Source organism: Phocoena phocoena, chromosome 6, assembly GCF_963924675.1.
Source record: "Phocoena phocoena chromosome 6, mPhoPho1.1, whole genome shotgun sequence".
Taxonomy (NCBI): domain Eukaryota; kingdom Metazoa; phylum Chordata; class Mammalia; order Artiodactyla; family Phocoenidae; genus Phocoena; species Phocoena phocoena.
Genome location: NC_089224.1, coordinates 6,309,244 through 6,328,745, shown reverse-complemented (window position 1 = coordinate 6,328,745; position 19,502 = coordinate 6,309,244). Strand labels below are relative to the sequence as shown.

Below are 19,502 nucleotides of genomic sequence, written 5' to 3'. Positions count from 1 at the left end.
GTTGAGTGACAAGGGGCTTTTGACCCCCGATTTACAACTTTATCCTTAAAAAACTTACATGCTATTACTCTGTGGCAAAGACCACTATTTCCAATTTCCTTTCTCCTCTTCCCTCTCAGAATTAACCACCTCCTAACCTCGGAGCTCTATCCATGCATGTGGCCACCCAGAATAAAGATACATTTCCAACATCCCTCAGAGTGAGGATATTAGGCCAGTGGAATGTAGCTGAAGGTGATACTACAGATGGAGCAGCAACCCCTTTCTGCTTCCATCCTTCCCACCGCAGGGATGCATTCTAGACACGAGGGAATGACAGAGCGACGAGGCAGAAGGGGCATAGATCCCGATGATGTCACACAGGACCGCGGAGGATGGCCGGTCAGTCTGGGTATTTATGTAGGAGGAGAACCCCTAAATTTTTAGATTTCTGTTACAGTAGTCAAATCTGTATTTTGATACAGACCCCAAATATCTAATCGCCATGCCTTCACATTCACGTGGAACCAGGGGGGCCCACTGACACCTGAACCTCTGATCTGCCTCCCCCATTTCCCCAGGGAAGGCTGAGATGGTGGCAGGAATCCTCTGTCTCAAAGACATCCAGAGGCATTACGCACACTGAATACGCAGTGAAAACGCTCAAGACAGATGATGGTAATTTTGTACACAGAAGTTCCCTGGAGCAAAGGAAGACTATCCATGATTACTGCAGGCAGTTTCCAAAAGAAAAGGTAGTACTTTCAGTGTGAACCTTATTAGACTCATATTTTAAAATCAGAAGCTTCACTCAACCTTGCCTGTGCAGAAAAATTTATCCACAAAACAAATATGATGCATCTTTGATTTTCTGTGCCTGTAAAATGTCTGTAAAAGCAGTTTATTTGGTTTAGGGGACGTGGTTTGATATTTTCATGATATGAAATGAGTTTCCAGTAGCTGAAACATAATTTATACACTGGACATCTAATTCCACATGAATAGCAATCTAATATGGGTTATACTTAAAACCATTTGTCTCACAACCCAAGTCAAAGAACCACTTATGCTGGGATTCCCAGGATAAAAGAAATTCTTAAATATAAATACTTAGACTCATTGGGCTGCTCAGGCAATGGGGCAAGACGTCGGTGACGGCCAAGCATGGCTGTTCTAAGAAACCTCTTTGAACTGATCGGTAGGATTTTTCTGTAATTGTGAAATACGTGCTGTGTATGAGAATTTACAACAGAACTGAAGTCATGTTGGATGAATAATGCAGCAAGACCAGGGAGTTGCGTCCCGCTGGAAAGCAACACAGGGGCAAGCCCGGGTGCCGAGTGCCCCCTGGAGGAGGGGTCCTCCCTGGAGGAAGGGTCCTCCCTGGAGGAAGGGCACTGGCCCTCTGGTCCCCCGGGAGCTCTGTCACTTTGATCCAGCTCCAGCAGCCTGTACTCTCCGGATGCCAGCATTCTCTAGAGACTGAGTCAGTGACCAGGTCCCTTTGTGAAAGACGAGATGAAATCTCTAAGTTTACTTCCTATGGGACTCTTCAGAGCTTTTAACAATCCAATGTACACTGTGAGCCTCTAAGGGGCTGATATAACATGAAACAGTTCTCAGCCTTATTGGCCCAAGAAATCTTGGAAGTAACTCCTGCTAGTACATCTTGGTTCACAGTACACAGTTCAGGAAGTGCCACTGGGTGGTACTGGATCCCACCGGAGAGGGTGGGCTGGGTTTCAACTCTGGTTCCACTACTTACGAGGCCAGTGACCTCGGGCAAGGCGTTTAATTTCTCTAAGCCACAACTTTCCTCATCTGTAAAATGTCAGAAGATTAAATTGAGAATGTGGACAAGCCTAGAGGGGGGCATAGTAAGAATTCAATAAAAGTTCCTGATTAGTATTTGATGCTCACCAATCCATTTTCAGACTAGAATTCTGGGTGAGGAGAGACAGTGCTGACCTATTATTTTATATATATGTACACACACACACACACACACACACACACACACACAAATAAATAAACAAAATGTATGTGTGTGCTTAAAATAAGATTCAAGGTCATAGGAAAGAAAAGCCTTATCACTGCACAGTGAAAGGCGTAGTCCAACTATGCAAGGATTAAAAGAGCATAATTCTCATTTTTAAATGTTCCTAATATAGAGAAGAGTATCTGAGAAAAATCCAGAAATGGCAGAGCTGAATCAGTAAAAAGAAAAATTAGTCTTCACAGCTCAGAGACAATAGGATCAGGGTTAGTAAAGCTAACAACGTCTTTACTAAGCCTCATAATTAACCCCAGGGCAGTGACTTAGATTTCTTACTACTCATTCACTAAGTAGAGGTTTGAAAGCTCAGAGTGTTTAGCAGCCATAACTCAAAACTAGTGTGGATGGTGCTGGGGAAGAGTATGAGAGACACTGGGATAAGCGTCCTGCACAGACCAGCTGCTCGTCCAGCTCCATTTAACCGCTGGCTTAGCCAAGACGCACCCAAAATGAGTTTAAACAGCAACTTTTATAAACCACCCAACACAACTCAGAATCATATCGATGCCTTTTTTTTTTTTTTGGAAGGGGCAGGTGGAAAAACAACTTTGCAAATGTGATGCACACGACAGTGTAGGGTCTGCAATTTCCAGCATATTTCCCTCATGTCCTCTTTCCTTAAATCACCTCCACACTAAAATGACCAAGTGCTAAAAGATTACCTTACAAAACAGTATATATCCTAAAAACAATACACAAATTAAAATATTTCTACAGTAAAATAAAAAAGGCAATCCACAAAGTAGTACATATAAGGTCTTTGTCTATAAATGCTTAAATTTGAGCAAGGAATACACCAGACAGATCATAATAATTAGCTTTGAGTAAGATGGATTACAGGGGATTTTTAGTTTCCTATTTTCTTTCACATTTTTATATTTTCTACAGTGAACGCATGGTTCTAGGTACTTTTGCCGCAAACATTTTTGTCTCATAACTAATTGGCCATTTTGCAGTAGAACATAAAATAACAAAAAACAAGAATAGCAAAAAAAAACCAAGAGGGGCATGAAAAAAGACAGTGAAACGTGACAAATGAATAACTAAATTAAAAAGACTTTATTGTGAAATACAAAATATTTGAGTATATTAAAAATGTGTGTAGACCATGGCAATACTGCTCAAATAACTGGTTGTATCTCATGTCAACCGTGGTGTGCATCAAACTAAGAAACCATCTCTCAGGGCAAATCGTCGGCTTAAGGCCACCAACGTGGTCCTAACGGGAAGAACTGCTACCACATTTCGACCAGTTGAAACCAAACCGTCAAACCAAAAACTGCCAACCAGTTATTTTATCATTCACGGTAAAACTGCCTGACGGCCACTTGTTACGTGTCAAAGAAGCCTACAGCGAAGCTGCTTACGGTGAAAATGTGGGCATGTGAACATACATTTACTTCAGGAGAAAAGTGTGACTCAGAAGTAAATAAATGAGAGCGTTTTCCTCTCTCCCCATTTTAGAATATGAGTTCACCAAAGGGCATAACTTTTAAGGCGAAGTCTAAAGTCTAGGATACTCATCCCCTTTTCACTGATAATTCAAAATAAGGAATTCATAACAAATATGCATAATGTAAGTGTTATCATTCTTTTAAGCACTCTCGCAACGACACAGGAATTATTATGCTCTTCCGAGGAGGAGGAAGGGACGGTAGAAAGAGAAAACGAAATGTGCGACACTGCAGGTTAACCCGGCCCCGGGGGCTCCGACACGGGAGGCCTGACGGAAGCCCAAGGGCAGCGCTGGGGCAGATCCTGGGTCTACTTCCCGGACGAGGGTAAGGAGGCTGGGAGAAGCCGTCCCCAGGCCAAGACCACCTTCAACCCAGGGTCCACGTGCCACTTTTACCATGTGATTGACGGCCTGATGTCAGCTTTCGCTTTTAATCTCCTGCTTGTCTGGCGGAGCTTCCTGCTCTACGAGCCAGGAGGTAAATTAATCATCAGCAGAATTCCCCCAGGATACTCAGTATTCACGGAGATTAACAGCCATAGTTATCAACACGGTCGTAGGGTGAGGGCCCCATCCTTCCCCTCCCCCCAGGACCCTGAGCCACAACAGAACGAGCCCTTTCCGTGGCGCGTCTTCCCACCTCTCCTGGTTCACCCTCTCTGCCCTGCCCCAAGCCCTGGAAGGAATGCTGTAATCCACTTCAGTACGCCTTCCCTAGGAATCTTTTCTCATTAATTCTGCACTGATTTGGGTTTTTCATAATCTCAGTGAGAGAGTCAGAAGAAACCACCAGTGAAGTATCAGATTATTTCAAAACCACGAGGCTGCCGAATGTCTGGACCCTAAACAGGGCTTGTTCTTACTTGCCTGGCACACAGTTTACACGACAGAAACGTTACGATCAGGAGTCGGGTAGGCTCTGAGGCTGCACCAGGAAATAAACTTCCCCGCAGCACAGACGTGACCTCCACCACCTCCTGGTGACTGGCCTACAGGGCGAAATTCTAAGCCGAGTATTCCTGGGCTTCAGGTCTCTTCCGCTTGGGCCAAATATCCAATACATTTTAATTCCTTACAACGCCCGGGACAGGAAGCATTTACGCAGCCTTATAAATCATACAGATGTAGGCCCAGTATCCTTAGAACCTCAGTTAAGTCTCTCAGAGAAGTAACTGTAGTCGTATAAATCCCAAATGACGCTAGCTTTCCCTCCCCAAACTGAGTTTTTCCACCTTTCTTTCTGAGACTCACTAACCTTCACTGCAGCAGTAGGTCTGGCATCTAGGAGATGGGTCCTTTCAATACCCCAGGGGCCCCCAATGGACCCGCCATCCACTCCCCGAACACACTGGACATTCTCTGGGCAGGCAAAAGGGATTCCGAGTGGTGGTGAGCAGATCGGAATGCAGATTTCTCTGGCTTTCTGCTTCACCACAAACCAGTCAACGCAGGCTCAGCGGCCATGGCTCACGGGCCCAGCCGCTCCGCGGCACGTGGGATCCTCCCGGACCAGGGCACGAACCCGCGTCCCCTGCATCGGCAGGCGGACTCTCAACCACTGCGCCACCAGGGAAGCCCTACAAATATGTTTTTAAACGTACACCTGTGATATCCTAAATAAAAACAGCTATGAGTAGCAGCACTGGCCCATGGATTTAGGAAGCAAGTGAATCAAATATACATCTAAATGGAAGGCACGAGAAATAAATCAGGGACCCGACTTAATATGGCACTGCACATTTTCTGATTTTTTTTTTTTTTTTTTTTTTACCACCTAAAGACTCTGACAAGTGGATACTTTGTCACCTGATGAGAGATGGTGGAAATGGAGAGAAGTCGATTGAAACTTCCACTTGCAGGGTATTAACATGTCAAAGTACCAATAGCATGGTTTAAAAATTTTTCAAAAATGTCATCAAGTAACGTTGCATGCTCCACTTAGTAATTTAAATTTGATTCGAATTTCATCACTGCATATATGAGGCAATTTAAAAATTTAAGCCCATGCCAACCAAGGAAAATCTGCAGTCCTTTGGCAGAAAGGAATCTCCTACAAGAAAAGCAAATCTCTAATGTTACTTCCATTCCAAGTCAATAGTTCACAAGATGAAACAGCTTCTTAGAGCATCTTGTTAAAAAAAGTGAGGCAAAAAAAAACAAAAAAAAAGTGAGGCATGTAAGAGTTGTGGGGAGAGGATGCACAGCCATAACAGAAAGAGCAAAAAGGTTAAAAAAAAAGAGAGAAAAGGTTCATTTCATTGTCTGTAATTTTAAAAATGAAATTTTATTTTATCATTAGCACTGACTCATCACAAGAGTTGTGGGTAGAACAGATGACCGTGAAGGTTCAGTTATCTTTAATTTAAAAGAATTGGGTATTTTCAGAAAATGCAACCTCTGTGTGTTAAAAAAAAATTCTGAGTAAGCTGCTGGCCTCACCATTCAGAGGCAACATGCTGGGTGCCCAAATGGCAGGCTGGATTTTTCTAGCTACTCGGTGGTCAATAAAATATATGACTGACATTTTTAACCCTGAAGGAATTCTTCTCACATTTGGCACCCACTGGGACCCAAAGACACGGACCAACCACTCCGTAAATGTCTTACAGCCAGAGAAGGAAATCCCCTGTCCCAAGGGAGGAAAAAGTAGTTGAACAGATTTCAGTTTTCATGAAGAACTGAAAAAACTGTAGAAAAGATATGGCACTTCACTAGGAAACAAAAATGCTGAACAAATACAAATATATTACCTTTGCTGTTACCTTAAGTTTGCTTTTCTGTAATATTAAAACTCATCTCTTCCTTAACTGTCACGACAATTTCCTGTGGGCTACTCTTTCTGCATTGTATCTATCCTTCTAAGCCATAAATCACTACACAGAGATGTTTGCTTTCAAACACAAGTACCTGTTATTTAAGTTAAAGGAGATGCAAATCAGAACACAGGTTACAAGCCACTCACTTTATCTTCAGGAAGTGATTTTTGCCAACACACAACAAAGATTTTAGCGTCTATTTTTCTCTTAGTGTTACCAGTTAACTGAGCAGAGATCAAGGATGACAACTGCCTCTTAGGAAACAGGACTGTACACTGTGAAACTATTTATTAGACTCTGGCTGCAATTTTCTTCCATTCAGTCACAGGTACAGGCTGGCACTCTTCCTGCGGCAGTAACTCATGGAAAGGAAAATGAAACCACGTTCATTAAAGCCTTCCTCAGATTTCAAAGGGGACGCTGGAGAGAGAATCTGAGAATACCCATGTAGAACACACGTCCTCTGACACATACTTCAGGCCACGCCAGTGCCTCTTTACTCAAGCTGGGAAGCAGGCAGAACCTGGGGAAAGCCTGGCATTTGGGGCTCTATCATCTTTGCAGGTTTGATGTCGCTCTTCAAAGTTTTCGAGGTTAACAACTGTGCTTACGTGTGCTCTACATTTATTTTAAAATAGAAGTTATATGTGCCATGGTTTGGAGTCTAAATGCTAATTACAAAAAGAAGAGTAAGAGTTATCTCAATTTCACACAGAAAATGTATTCCTTTAAAATACCAAGGTACTTGGAAATCATCCTCTTTTAGCACATTTTTAGAATAGAGAATTTTAGAAAACTATTTGCTAAAAGTATTTTTCTCTTGACTACCCACTAAGATCTCCCTGGACTATAAGCAAATTTATTTTAATTGGCCACCACAATGGAAACGCTCTCCCGCAATCTTTTTTTTTTTTTTTAATTTAACTTTTATTTTGTTTGGATGCACTGGGTCTTCGTTGCTGTGTGCAGGCTTTCTCTAGTTGCGGCGAGCGGGGGCTACTCTTCGTTGCGGTGCGTGGGCTTTTCATTGCGGTGGCTTCTCTCGTTGCGGGCTCTAGGTGTGTAGGCTTCAGTAGTTGCAGCACGCGGGCTCAATAGTTGCGGCACGCGGGTTTCAGTAGTTGTTGTGGCTCACAGGCTCTAGAGCGCAGGCTCAGTAGTTGTGGCACACGGGCTTAGTTGCTCCGCAGCATGTGGGATCTTCCCGGACCAGGGCTCGAACCTGTGTCCCCTGCATTAGCAGGCAGATTCTTAACCACTGCGCCACCAGGGAAGTCCCCCACAGGATTCTTTTATAAATACTGGACTTCGAATTTCCCCGAGTCCATCACGCAGAGCAAGTTAATGAAACTGCATGCCTATATTTCCCCATTCTATCAATCCTTTGCTTAAATGCTAAAATGTAATTATATATTTTAAGTGATCAAAACTTCCAATCTTGACAGTGATCTTTTAGCTTAAAAAACTAAACCCTCTACCAGAGTAGAAAAATCTGCATGTGTAACTTAATGAGATTTCAGTCATTTCCATTCCATTACTCTGAAAAGCACTTTGTACTCATTTGTTCTATATAATTGAGAGCTTATTTGCCAAAAACTCTAATGGATTTTTAAATTCATTTTAAACACCCTGGCAAGAGTTAGCAGATTTTTGAATAGGGGGTTTAAAACACTTTCTTTTAAAAGAAAGGATGTAAAATCCTACACATTGTCAAGGTAACAAATACTAAGACTTACATGGGACACCTTGCTGTACTAGAGACTAAAAGGCTAATTCTGTCAGATTAAATATTAAGAAGTGTGATGATCAAATTGTCTAATAAGAATTGCATGGTAAAATATTAAATTGCATGATGAAATGCTGGGAGAAAGGGGTTGGATTTAAATCACCCCAAGTAAGCAGAATTAAAACCTATACCCAGGGGCTTCCCTGGTGGCGCAGTGGTTGGGAGGCCGCCTGCCGATGCAGGGGACGCGGGTTCGTGCCCCGGTCCGGGAGGATCCGACGTGCCGCGGAGCGGCTGGGCCTGTGAGCCATGACCGCTGAGCCTGCGCGTCCGGAGCCTGTGCTCCGCAACGGGAGAGGCCATAGCGGTGAGAGGCCCGCGTACTGCAAAAAAAAAAAAAAAAACCTATACCTAAGAATTGTAGAAAATGTCTAAGACAAGTTTTCAAACGGCTGTATAAAGTCAACCTTTGATTTCTCAGGTACACGGGCCATTACTGACCAACAACTCCAGTCCAGTATAATATATTGCAGGGTAAATTTTTCTAGGCAAATATTTCCCATCACAAACATATTTTTCTTAGCAGCATTAAACAATCAAGCAAACAAAAATATCTTAATTGACTTAACCCCACTTTCCTAAGTCATTTTTGAAACGTTTATACAAGTGCCTAATGAACCATTTATAAATCTAAGTAGCAGCAGAATCTCCCTTCTGATTTTCTGTATCTGGACATCTTTATCCAGGTATCTTTGATATATTCTGGCAAAATGAGGCTCACATGACTCACTGAAGTATATGGATCACTTTGGTTTCTGCTGGGGTTATAAGGGGACTATTTTTCCTATAAGAGACGTTAATAGTATGTATATGAAATATTTACTTTAAATTCAGCAGAATAAAATTATTTGAAGTACTATAGTAAATGCTGACAAGTAAAGAACCTCTAGAGCACATTCAAATAGCATGACCAGGGACTCTGTTAACATACTATTGTAACTTATTCTATTTTTTTTTTCTGTTTAGCCTTTCTAAAGAATTTATCAAAAAAGTTCTCACAGAAGCATAAAGATATTGCGTTCATGTTACGATATCACTTCTCAACAAGTGTAATTCTTAAAATTCTGTAAAACTGTTCAGAAGCGTATCTTATCCTGCACTAAGAACCTGAGTCTACTGTTTCACTTCAGTAGCTGGACTCAGTAGCTGGGCTGGTTCGCAATGAAGGGTTCCAGCTGGAAGAGTCAGACATTCACACGCTTGTGAAGCTACCTGCAAGCCTTGCTCACACTCATCAAAGCATCTTTTCACAGGGTTTTCTCCTCCTTCTGGTATTTTTATCAAAAGGGAAAATCAAGAGTCAAAGGATAATTACAGACAATCTCAGAAATAAAAGTGCTGGCACACCCACCCTCTCATAAGAGTGACAAAAAAGTTTTGGCAATGTCTCACTTAATGTTTCTTTAAGACATACTTACTCTTTAAATACCAACTCTTTTTATAAGGTGTACACATGACCAGTGAATACCTCAATCTTAAAGCACCTTATGAAATAGTTTATAAAGATAAGAACTACAGATGCTAAAATTAAGCCGGATAATCACTGAACATGTAGTTTACTACTGAGGAGACCAGCATTCTCCTGAGGCCCAAATGTATTCTTAAACCCAGGGACTCAATAAAAGTCCTGGGTTTGGGAAGAAAAAAGAGATGAGGTCATCGCAGCTATTCTAGTCTCATACAGAACTGCTCCCAATAGTATGTGATTTAAATTTAATTCACCCAGTTTAAAACATCCTTGGTAATAACATATTCCAATTGCTTGGCATGGAAGCCTCTTGGCAGGCTCGTTGGTATTGATATAATACTGCAGCTAACTGTACCTTCTAAACTTCGGAAACCAGGCTGTTCTACAGCAATTCTACAAACCTAATTAGATAATGCAAAGTTAAGGTTTTCCTCAAGTTTCACTGGAGCCGTTCTTACACTCAGTGAGCTGGATCAGGCATCCCTACTGGCATGTTTAAATGCTTCTCGGGAGCCACACTTTAAAACACTACAAAGGCCGGGGAGCCCAGAAGGGAATTTATAATGGAGCAAAAATGAGAACATTTCTCATTTTGAAAATATTCAGGATTTTTACCAAATGAAGCAACTGCAAGTTACTTCTCCCCTCTCCAAAGAAGACCGAGGCCCTGGGTAAATGCAGTTCAACTTGTCTCAGGGTTGCTTTTGGGATCATAGCACTGAACCAGAATTAAACCGTAGACCTCATTTCAAAAAACTAACATCACTGAAATGCTGAGCCTCCAGTTTTGCTATTGTTTCTTCCTTTAGTTACACATCAGCCAAATTAATGTATCATTACAAACTAAAAATTGCCTAATATTCTCAGGATAAAATTCCTTTCCCAACTTCAAATATTAAAATGTTGTTCTAATCACAGCTTTCCAAGTTACCTGGATTTCAGACTAAAAGAATGCCCCAAATGCCTATTATGTATTATCATATTTTAATACAATGTGTATATATAGTCTACGTTATCAAAATTACGTGACTGTGGTTCAGCTTAAAACATATGGACACCTGTGTCTCTATACACACACGAGGTGGGGGTGAGAGGCCTAATTAAGGCAGAACAGAGATAACCCCAAATGTGGGGGAAGTCCTCTTCGGTACCCACGGCTCTCTAGTAAAACCCTTTCTCGATTTGTAGTTTTCCCCTAGGGAAGATGAGTGTTCACCACTTGAACTTCTTTTTTTACCTGAGCCAATGTTCCTGGGCATCGCATTTACCGAGATGCGCTGCAGGCCCTCCTCTACCCCAGGTGCCGGGGGGAGGGGGGGGCGCAGCGGCAGGTGTTCCTGCTTCCACTGCCGCTCACTACATCCTTCGTTCTCGTCAGTTCTTGGTCAAATGCTGCGGCACTTGGAATTGCTGGTGGTCGGGCAAGACTCTCCAAGTCATCTGACTTCTGCCTGAGCCCTCTTGCATCTTTCCTGCTCCCGGCATTTCCCCCGTTCCTCTTTCATGCCCACGTTTTTCTCCTCCGTCCACGCCCTAAGCTACCACTCCAGTACCCAGGCCCCAGACTGGAGCTGAGCTCCTACCCAGGAGCTCACACTTTGCATCCAGCTCTGATGCCCGTTCTGGGCTCCATCTACCCAGCAGACACTTCCACACCACTGACCTGTGGCCTGTAAGCACTTTATGCCCAAACCGCACAAATGTTCTGTCTTACGGACCCCCAACTCTACTTGTGCTCTAGACCAGCACTTCGCCAAGTCTGGTCCCTGGGCCAGCAGCAGCATCACCTGGGAACAGTTAGCAGCGCAAATTCTCTGCCCCGCCCCAGACCTCCTGAATCAGAAAGCGCGGGCAGGACGCCAGATGACCCGGGTTTTAAGACACTCTCTGGGCGACTCTGATTCCTGCTCAAGGTTGAGAACTGCCGCTTCAGTCGGTTCTGTTCCTTCTGAGGCATCAGCATCCTCCCTGCCCGTTCCGCCAGCACAGGCCCTCCTCCCACCAGCCACACCGCTAACTCTACCGTCATCATCATCTCTCTCCCCACATATTCATTTCCTTGGTCCCCCTCCCGGTTTAGGCTCAGCATGAGCTACAGGGACATTTCTCTCCTCACGGAAATCTGGCCTAGGCACTGCTCCCAGATCACTCCTCGGAGCCAGCCGGAACCATTCACAGTACTCAGTGTTTCAGGGCTCAGACTCCGTTTCTCTCGCCAAGCTCTCTTCCATCCCTCCGGGCCCCGACCCACTCTTCTAGCCACCATTCCCCAGGGTCTGCCGCGATCTTTCCTGCTTCTGCGTGCCCAGGCCCTGTCCCCGCGCTCACCGTCCGACCTGCCCTCCCGGGGACCGCTCTGACTGCACCCCACCCCGTGGCCGGATGCTGCTTTCCCTGTGACCCGGGGACCCAGTAGCTAGTACAGCCCTCCTCTCACCCCCTGCAAATGTTATTCGTGCGTCTGGCCCACAGACCTGTGGCAGAAAGGTAATTACTCGTGTTGTTTATCTAGGACAATGCCTGGTGCGATGACCACGTAATTCATCACCCAGCCCAGAACATCGACGCACCCAGCTCCCACCAGCACCCAGCTCCCACCACCCACCGCTGCGCTGGCCTTCTTTCTACTTCTCCTGCATTCCGGCCTCCTCCACCCTCAGGGCAGCCCCGCCTGTCCCCTCGGCTGGAGAGGCTCTTTCCGGAGAGCTACATCCGGGACTCAGCTCAGCCATCTCCTTCCCCGCCTCCCCCGCGGGGTCCTGGGCCCTTCCCCTCCGCTCATCCCGGAGCGCCTCACATGCTTCTCTCCGTGGGAGATGACCTCGACAGCATCTCTGCGGGCCCCTTCAATGGTGTCCACAGGAGCTCATCTGTGTTGTTAAAATCTGCGGGAGGTCAGAGGGCACAGCAGAAGTCAGGACTGTGCTGAGATTGACTGTGTAAATGACCTTGGGCAGGGTTCAAGGCTCTGTAACTCAGTGAGGATTACGTCAGACTGCATGGGAGGGTTACTGCTACAATTAACACCACACACGCAGAATGCTGACCTGGCACAAAGGACTCACAGATGTGATCTGTTATGACAGCGTTTTTTTACTACTTTGTAGTACCTCCAATGTCTAGAGCAGTAGATGGTACTGCATAGACAACAGGTGTTTGAATCCTTGACTCAGGGAATCAGCAGCTGAACGTCGCCACTCCCCAACTCCATTTCAAAAGCTTCCCAAAAGCTGCTCTTACTGCTGAATCAGTAAAACCCCAACCCAGTTCCTCAGCCTGCCATTCAATACCTTCAAAACAGGGCCTCAACTTACCTTTCCAACCTCCAGTTCCACCACTTGTCGGCCTTCCCTCTGGTCTCACCATATTCCTACCGCCTGGAACCCTGTCGGAACCCTACCGACGCTCCAGGTGGAGCTGAATGTCGGGCTCTGGCCTCCGAGCATCCACCTCCTGCAGCTGGGGAGGAACCTCTGGGTGGCGGTGACACCCTCGCGTGTGAGAGGAGACGGAGCCTGTGTCCTCAACACCCCTGCATCCCCGGCGCCAGCCCGGTACCTCCAGTTTCCTCAATTCACTGTTTAGAGCAGGTGGAAGGCTGGAGGCTGGGAGGTGTGGTAACAAGGCCTGATTCCTGAATGGAAAGAGAATGACTGTTCTTATGGACCCACACCTTCTGTGTGGTTAGTAGGTCATGACCTGAGTAGCATCTTCCTTACGCCAAAGCTTTCTACTTCCTCTATTGCATAGCCTCTCCGAGGCCTAGAGCCATGGATGGTGCTTAGTAAACACTCAACGGATATTCCAAATGTCTGTTGAGCGAATGACGGCCATGTTTACAGTGCAAACACATCTCCCAATTCTCAAAGAATTCTGTCCACATTGTTAACACATATTCTACGTTCTCACCCTTCCCTCTTCCACCACACAAACTCCAACCATAAAATCATTCCTTTCATAGCCTCAGGCTGTGTCCGTTCTACTCTAGAAATTTTAAATTCTTGATTTCACTGCTTTTCTTCTTCTGTCAGATTGTACATTCATTCTTCAGGGATGAAAATTAGAATCTAAAATATGAAAAAAAATAAATAAAAATAAAATATGAACAAAGGCAACAGTCGAGGTTGGAGCTGAATAATCACAACCATGTTCCAATATTCACCAGCTGTTCAAGTCTTCCTGACCAACCTCTTTTTAACAAATCAAGTTAGAAGTTACAAATATTCTGTTTACAAATGGCCCAAGCTCAGAATTGTGATGTTCGTTCATGACGCATTCCTTTCTTTCTCCCCGCCTCTAATTCACTATTAACAAATCGAAGCCCACACCTTATCTCCCATTCCATGCAGCCGGCCCCATCACAAAATAGTTACCCAAATTCAGCAGCTCAACAGTTTCCATTCTTTTTTTTTTTTACTAATAACCGTGCACTCCCCGAATGGCTATTCTAAGCCTTCACCACCCGCTAAGGAAACGTCCTGTGACAGTTCCCATAGCGAGGTTTCCTTACCCAGCTACCAGAGTAAGGATGGAGAAGGAGCCCAGGCCATGTGGGTGCTGCATCCTTTTTTTCAACTAGGATATGATCCCTTTAGAACAGGGGCTTTTCCTTGAGACTGTCTTGGTATTCTCAGTGGGGGAAGGGGGGTGGTAGTAACAGGATTGATGCCTGACCTTCCAGCACTGGATGGGAAACACTTCCACAGAATCTGCAGATACAGCAATTCTCAGGAATGTTTGCATTTCCAGGGTGTAATGAGTGCTTCAGCACGGTGGAAGATGAGGGAGAAATTCCATGGGCAGGAAACAGGCATTCCGCCTCCCAAGGACTCAGTGCTTTGCAGGTACCTTTAAGAAACCTGAAAGCTTCTGATTCTCAGCCGCCCAGAAGAACGCACGTGTATGCAAAACTCAGCATTAATTTCAGGAGGCCTATGGAGCCTAAATTTCTTAGACTTGGTAATCAGGGAGTTTTTAACTGCAAGGGTGGGGGAGGACAGCAAAATGAAATGAAAACTAATCCCAGGGCATTTCACTTGGGGAAGTGAAACAACAGTGACCTCTTAAGACACTACATTTCTTCTAAGTGATAGCTCTATCCCTAATAAGCAAGCTTCCACTTGAAACAGAAATCTCATGGTCAAGGGCAGAGCTTTTCTGGTTGCAACGGATCATCATCGCTGAGATAAAAGGCTTTGTTAAGGTACAACCTGACTGGGTGATCAATTCAGTCACAGCCTCATTAAGCAATGTTCCTTCCCACTGGTCTTAGCTTATCACATAAAACCTCTCCATCTAGCAATGGTTCTTGAATTAGTCCCACTATGGATGCTCTGTGCCTACGTGGCATTAATAGTTTGAGTCAAGTAACATTTGCACATACAGAGAGCTGCCGGTTTACATGCAGCTTCTCACAAGTACTGAATTTGCTGTTAAAGAGCCACTGAAGGTCTTTCAACATCTCCATTCCAGACCTTTATTTTCAGAGACTAATGACTCAACGTTAAACACTCAGCGCCGAAACCCGGGAGAAATGGTCTGGGAGATACTATAATTTATTAATTAAAGGTACTGTCTACGCTTTGCAAGTGCTAAACAGATGGTTTTAATAAACGCTGACCTTAAAATATTCAGAGGACAAAGCCTAAGATGATAAGCCTTCCCATTATAACCATAAAACAAAACATCAGAACGTATGGATTTTGTCTTCAGAACCATCCATGTAATAAACAATCTGTCATCCTTCTACCGCCTATCGGGTGCCTCTGGACACCTTCCTTCTCCTTCACTCCCACATGCAGACACCTAGTCCTGGTGCCTCTTCAGCTTCGTTTAATAGCTCTTGAATCAACTGACTTTTCTCTCCTTCCACCGTCACCCTGCCAATGCCATCAACATCACGTTTCACCTGGGCTCTCATAACCTCCAACAGGATTCCTATCTGCTCTAAACAAATTCAGCTAGAGTGGTCTTTTCAAAGCACAAATCTCAGCCCACCTCTCCCCTATTTAAAAATCCTTCGACGAGCTCCATCCTTGGAGTTAATGGCTGCTCTAAAGACCTGATTCCTGGCATGGTCTCTCTGAACCTTCGCCCTCCATCTTGTAATTACGCTGGCCTTCTTCCATTTCCTCAGCTCACCATGCTACCTCCTACCTCAGGACCTTTGCACATACTTCTCCCTCTCAGGGGTGTCCCCCTCGCATACCCAGATCAACAATGACTCTTCTTCAAATCTGCAGATTTCAACTCAAAAGCCATTTCTTCAGGTAAGGTTTTATATGACCAAGTTCCTCCATTTTCTTACCGCCTGTGGGTTTTTTTTTTTTTTCATAGCATGTGGTGGCACAATTTTTATTTACAGATTTGTGAAATCTTGATTAATGTGATTTTTGACCCACTAGCCTTCAAGATCCATGAGTTTAGGAGCAAGGAGTACTTTCTTAACAACTAGCACCAGGACATGGGAGGTACTCAAAAATGTTTGTTGAATAAATCAAATCGTATACAACAGAGTACAATTTGAACGGTAAGATCACTTTTCACATCATTCACATCAGAGAAACAGCAAGAGGCCTGGAGCTGGGAAAGCGAAAATAAATGTGTTCCTCTTGTCTTGACCACAGGTGACGCATTTTGCTGGGCAGATCTAAAGGAGGAAGTAGTCCAGGGGAAAAAAAAAGCACCAGGCTACGGCAGACTTTTGTGCCTGGAACACTGAAAGTATGAAGCAAAAACCTGCACAGGGTGGACCCACCAGGACCAGCTTGCTCGAATAGAAGCATAACCTGTATTTGGTAAATGGGATTGTCCTAGACTATCTCAGGCCATTTACCAGAATCCAAAAAAGCCCTATACATGGATTAGTGTTAAGGAGAGGCAGGTGTTTCACAGTGAGTGGAGTATGTGTAATCATAATCAGAGTCAGAATTTTCCCGAAAGGAGATGTCCTTCTACTGTTGTATTTCAGAAACATTTAGGTTAGCTTTTATTAAAGGGAGGCAATAGTCCCTTATTTATGCTTTTATGATTTATAAGCTATACCTTAACTTGCTTAGTTAATATTTACCCGCAAACTTAATAAAAGCGTTTGGCTCTTCACATACATAAAGCATTCTTCTTAATGTTAATTGTCTGAAGGTCTTAAAAAGCTAGCTTCAGTCTTTGGCAAATGACAGAAATTACCCTGGACCCACCGACAAACTTTATCCAATAAATTGGACCAAAAATCAAGTTATAACCACCTCCTACAGCTAGTAAATGAGCTCATGGCTCAGTACTTGTACCAGCACTAATATAATATTTCAGAGGAAATAGGCATTGGGGCTGACGCTCCATCACCCCTTTAGAAGACTTGTTATCTGAACTGCAGAACATTCTGAATATGGCTAGTTCTGTCACTCTTTCCTCAATTTCTTCCCCCAGGAAATGGCATCTTTACGTCTTTATTAGCTCTCGGTAAAAGGCCATTTGATCACAAATGCTTTCAAACAACTGCAATATTCAGTCGTCCTTTCTCAATAAGTCACTTTGAAGCAAAATCATAAAGAGGTCACCATCACTCCGTGAGAGCTGAGGGACTTAAAACCACAAACACATTCAAAAGGAAAACTGGGTACTTTTTATTACCATTAACTTAGATGACTTAGAAGGGAATCCACCCCAGACGTTATAAAGCGATTCCAGTGCCGTTGTGTCTTCAAATACACACTAAAACTTAAGAGTAAATCTCAAAGAGTAAACCTTCCCTTATCACAGGGGCAGGAGCAGATAAGGAAATCTCTTCCTACGATTCTTAGTGTTGAAAGGACGCCTTCTCCCTCTACTTCCAGACGCTAACTTTCCAAAAGCAAAGTTAATAAAGGCGACCCCTCGGATGCAATGCAGACGCTGTCTGCACAAGGCGCTGGAAGCAGCACAGCTGCCCAGCCCCCGAGCCCCCGGCTCCCGCCTCCCGCGTCCCAGGGGAAGGAGGGGCGCGGCCGTAAAGGCGGGCAGGTCGGGCCGGGGGCGCGGCCGGGTCAGCGGGGCCGCAGCCCGGGGTCCGGTCACCCACGTCCCGGGGCGCCGACGGAGCCCCACAGACCGGGAGAGTCGGGCGGCGGACAGCGCGTCCGGAGGAGCCCTCGGCGCGGGCGGCAACCGCACAAGTTAGTTTGGCGGCCCCGCGGCCCGGCCGCAACCGGGGGAGGGGAGAGGGGAGGAGAGGCGGGCTTCGGCCCGACGGGGCGGCCGGTGGAGGGGGCTCCGGGGCGGGGGTCCGCAGGCGGGCGAGAGCGGCCGCCGGGAGGGGAGGGGGGGAGCGGGGGAGCGGGAGGCGGAGGGAGGCCGGTCCTGGGCGAGGCCTCGGCCGCGCATCGCCAGTCTCGGCGCCGAAGCCGAGGGGGCGGCGCTCTCCGCGGAGCCGGAGGCGGGGCCGCGCGTTCCCACCCGGGCTGGCAGCCGGGGGCGCCGGAGACCGGGAGGGGGGCGCCCCGGACGCGCGGGGGCGGCCGGACCCAGGGGCCTGGTCCGCACTGGCGGTGGCGGCGGCCGCGGCCCCTCGCCTCCGTCAGGCATGCGCGCGCCACAGGCCGCAGCCCGGACCAGCCCCGCGTCCCCGGCCGCTGCCGCGGCGGTCCTGGCCCGGCCCTTCTCTCCTCCAGCCCGCGTTCCAGGTGCGGAGGGCGGCCGCCGAGCCCCCCCCCGCAGCGCGGGGCGGGGTGGCGCGGGGAGATGCGGTGGGGGCTGGGACCGGACGCGGGGTTCGGGGCCCCCACCCGCCCGTCGCGCCACCTGCGGAGCCCGCGCTCGACCCGCCGACCCCGCTCCCGCCAGGCGCGCGAACAAAACAAGTTGCAGGTCGCCGCCGCCGGAGGGGGCGGGCGGGTCACTCACCCTCATCCTGCTCAGCGGGCTCGGCTCGTCCGGCCGCGGGGATAGGGAGGACCAGAGGACCACCAGCACCAGGAAGCTGCCCACCACCAGCAAACTGCGTAAGAGGAGCCCGATCTTCAGCCTCATCTTCCTCCGGCGGCGAGAGGCGCACAGCCGGGCGCAGCCGCCGCCACCGCGCTCCCCTCCCTCCTTCCCCCTCCGCGCTCGCCGCCTCCTCCTCCCGCCCCCGCCCCCGCCGCCCGGCGGCCGCCTCCCCGCCTCCGATCCGGAACTCCCCTCGCCTGGCGGGCCGCCCCACCCCCGCTCTCCCCTCCCTCCCCCGGCCGCTCCCGCCCCCCCGCCCTCGCTGGGCGGCCCCCGGCCGGTCCGCAGCCCCTTCACCGCTGCTGTCCACCCGACCCCCCCAGGTCCTGCTACCATGCGACTAACTTACACTCTCCCCAGGTCTGTCCTCAGCCTCGGCCCCACCGCTCAGCCCTAAAAGCTGCCCGGGTCCCCAACTTTTATTGTCCTTTCGGGCTGTAACTCCGGCCTTAACGCCGGCCCCCCGGCCCCCGCCGCGGGGCGGGCGGGAAGGAAACCAGGAAGTCGCGGCGGCCGTTGCCGCAGCTCCACGTGGCTGATTTATAGCTGGGAGGATTTTTCCTTATTGATTGTGCTCGCTTCTTCACACGGCTCCTTAAGGAGCCGGATTTGTATCAGAAAGGCCCAGGTGTGATGTGCAAATATCACCGGACCCCAGGAGCTCTACTTGGAAAGCGGGTAGTACGTCGCTGTCTCTTGAGCTAATTAGAAGAAAGCCAACCTAGTGGGAATAAGCAATACCAATCTTGTTCAAGGGCTAAGTTTCTATTCCTAGGACCGAGGATTTCGGGGTTTGTAAAACAATACTAAAAAAAAAAAAATACTCCACCCTCGTCGTCTCCTTCAGACCCGATTTTTGCCGCTTGATGGAGGTTCCTTGATTTCTGTTTTTCAAAAGCCTTTCAGAAGCCTGAGACCTACATTACACAGGAAAGGGTATTGACAAATGTTTAGCCACATGCCCCGGCCGGAGGAAATAA

The 19,502-nt window shown here is 47.0% G+C and overlaps 1 protein-coding gene across 4 annotated transcripts in view; it reads right to left on the bottom strand.

Moving 5' to 3' along the window:
• Positions 1 to 18,564, bottom strand: part of GALNT7 (polypeptide N-acetylgalactosaminyltransferase 7) — a 115,938-nt gene extending 97,374 nt beyond the window's left edge. For all 4 annotated transcript variants that reach the window (XM_065879151.1, XM_065879150.1, XM_065879153.1 and 1 more), the window contains exon 1: positions 18,439 to 18,564. In XM_065879151.1, the coding sequence (XP_065735223.1) occupies positions 18,439 to 18,564 (126 nt within the window). The remainder of the gene's footprint in view (positions 1 to 18,438) is intronic.
• Between the last annotated feature and the right edge of the window lie 938 nt (positions 18,565 to 19,502).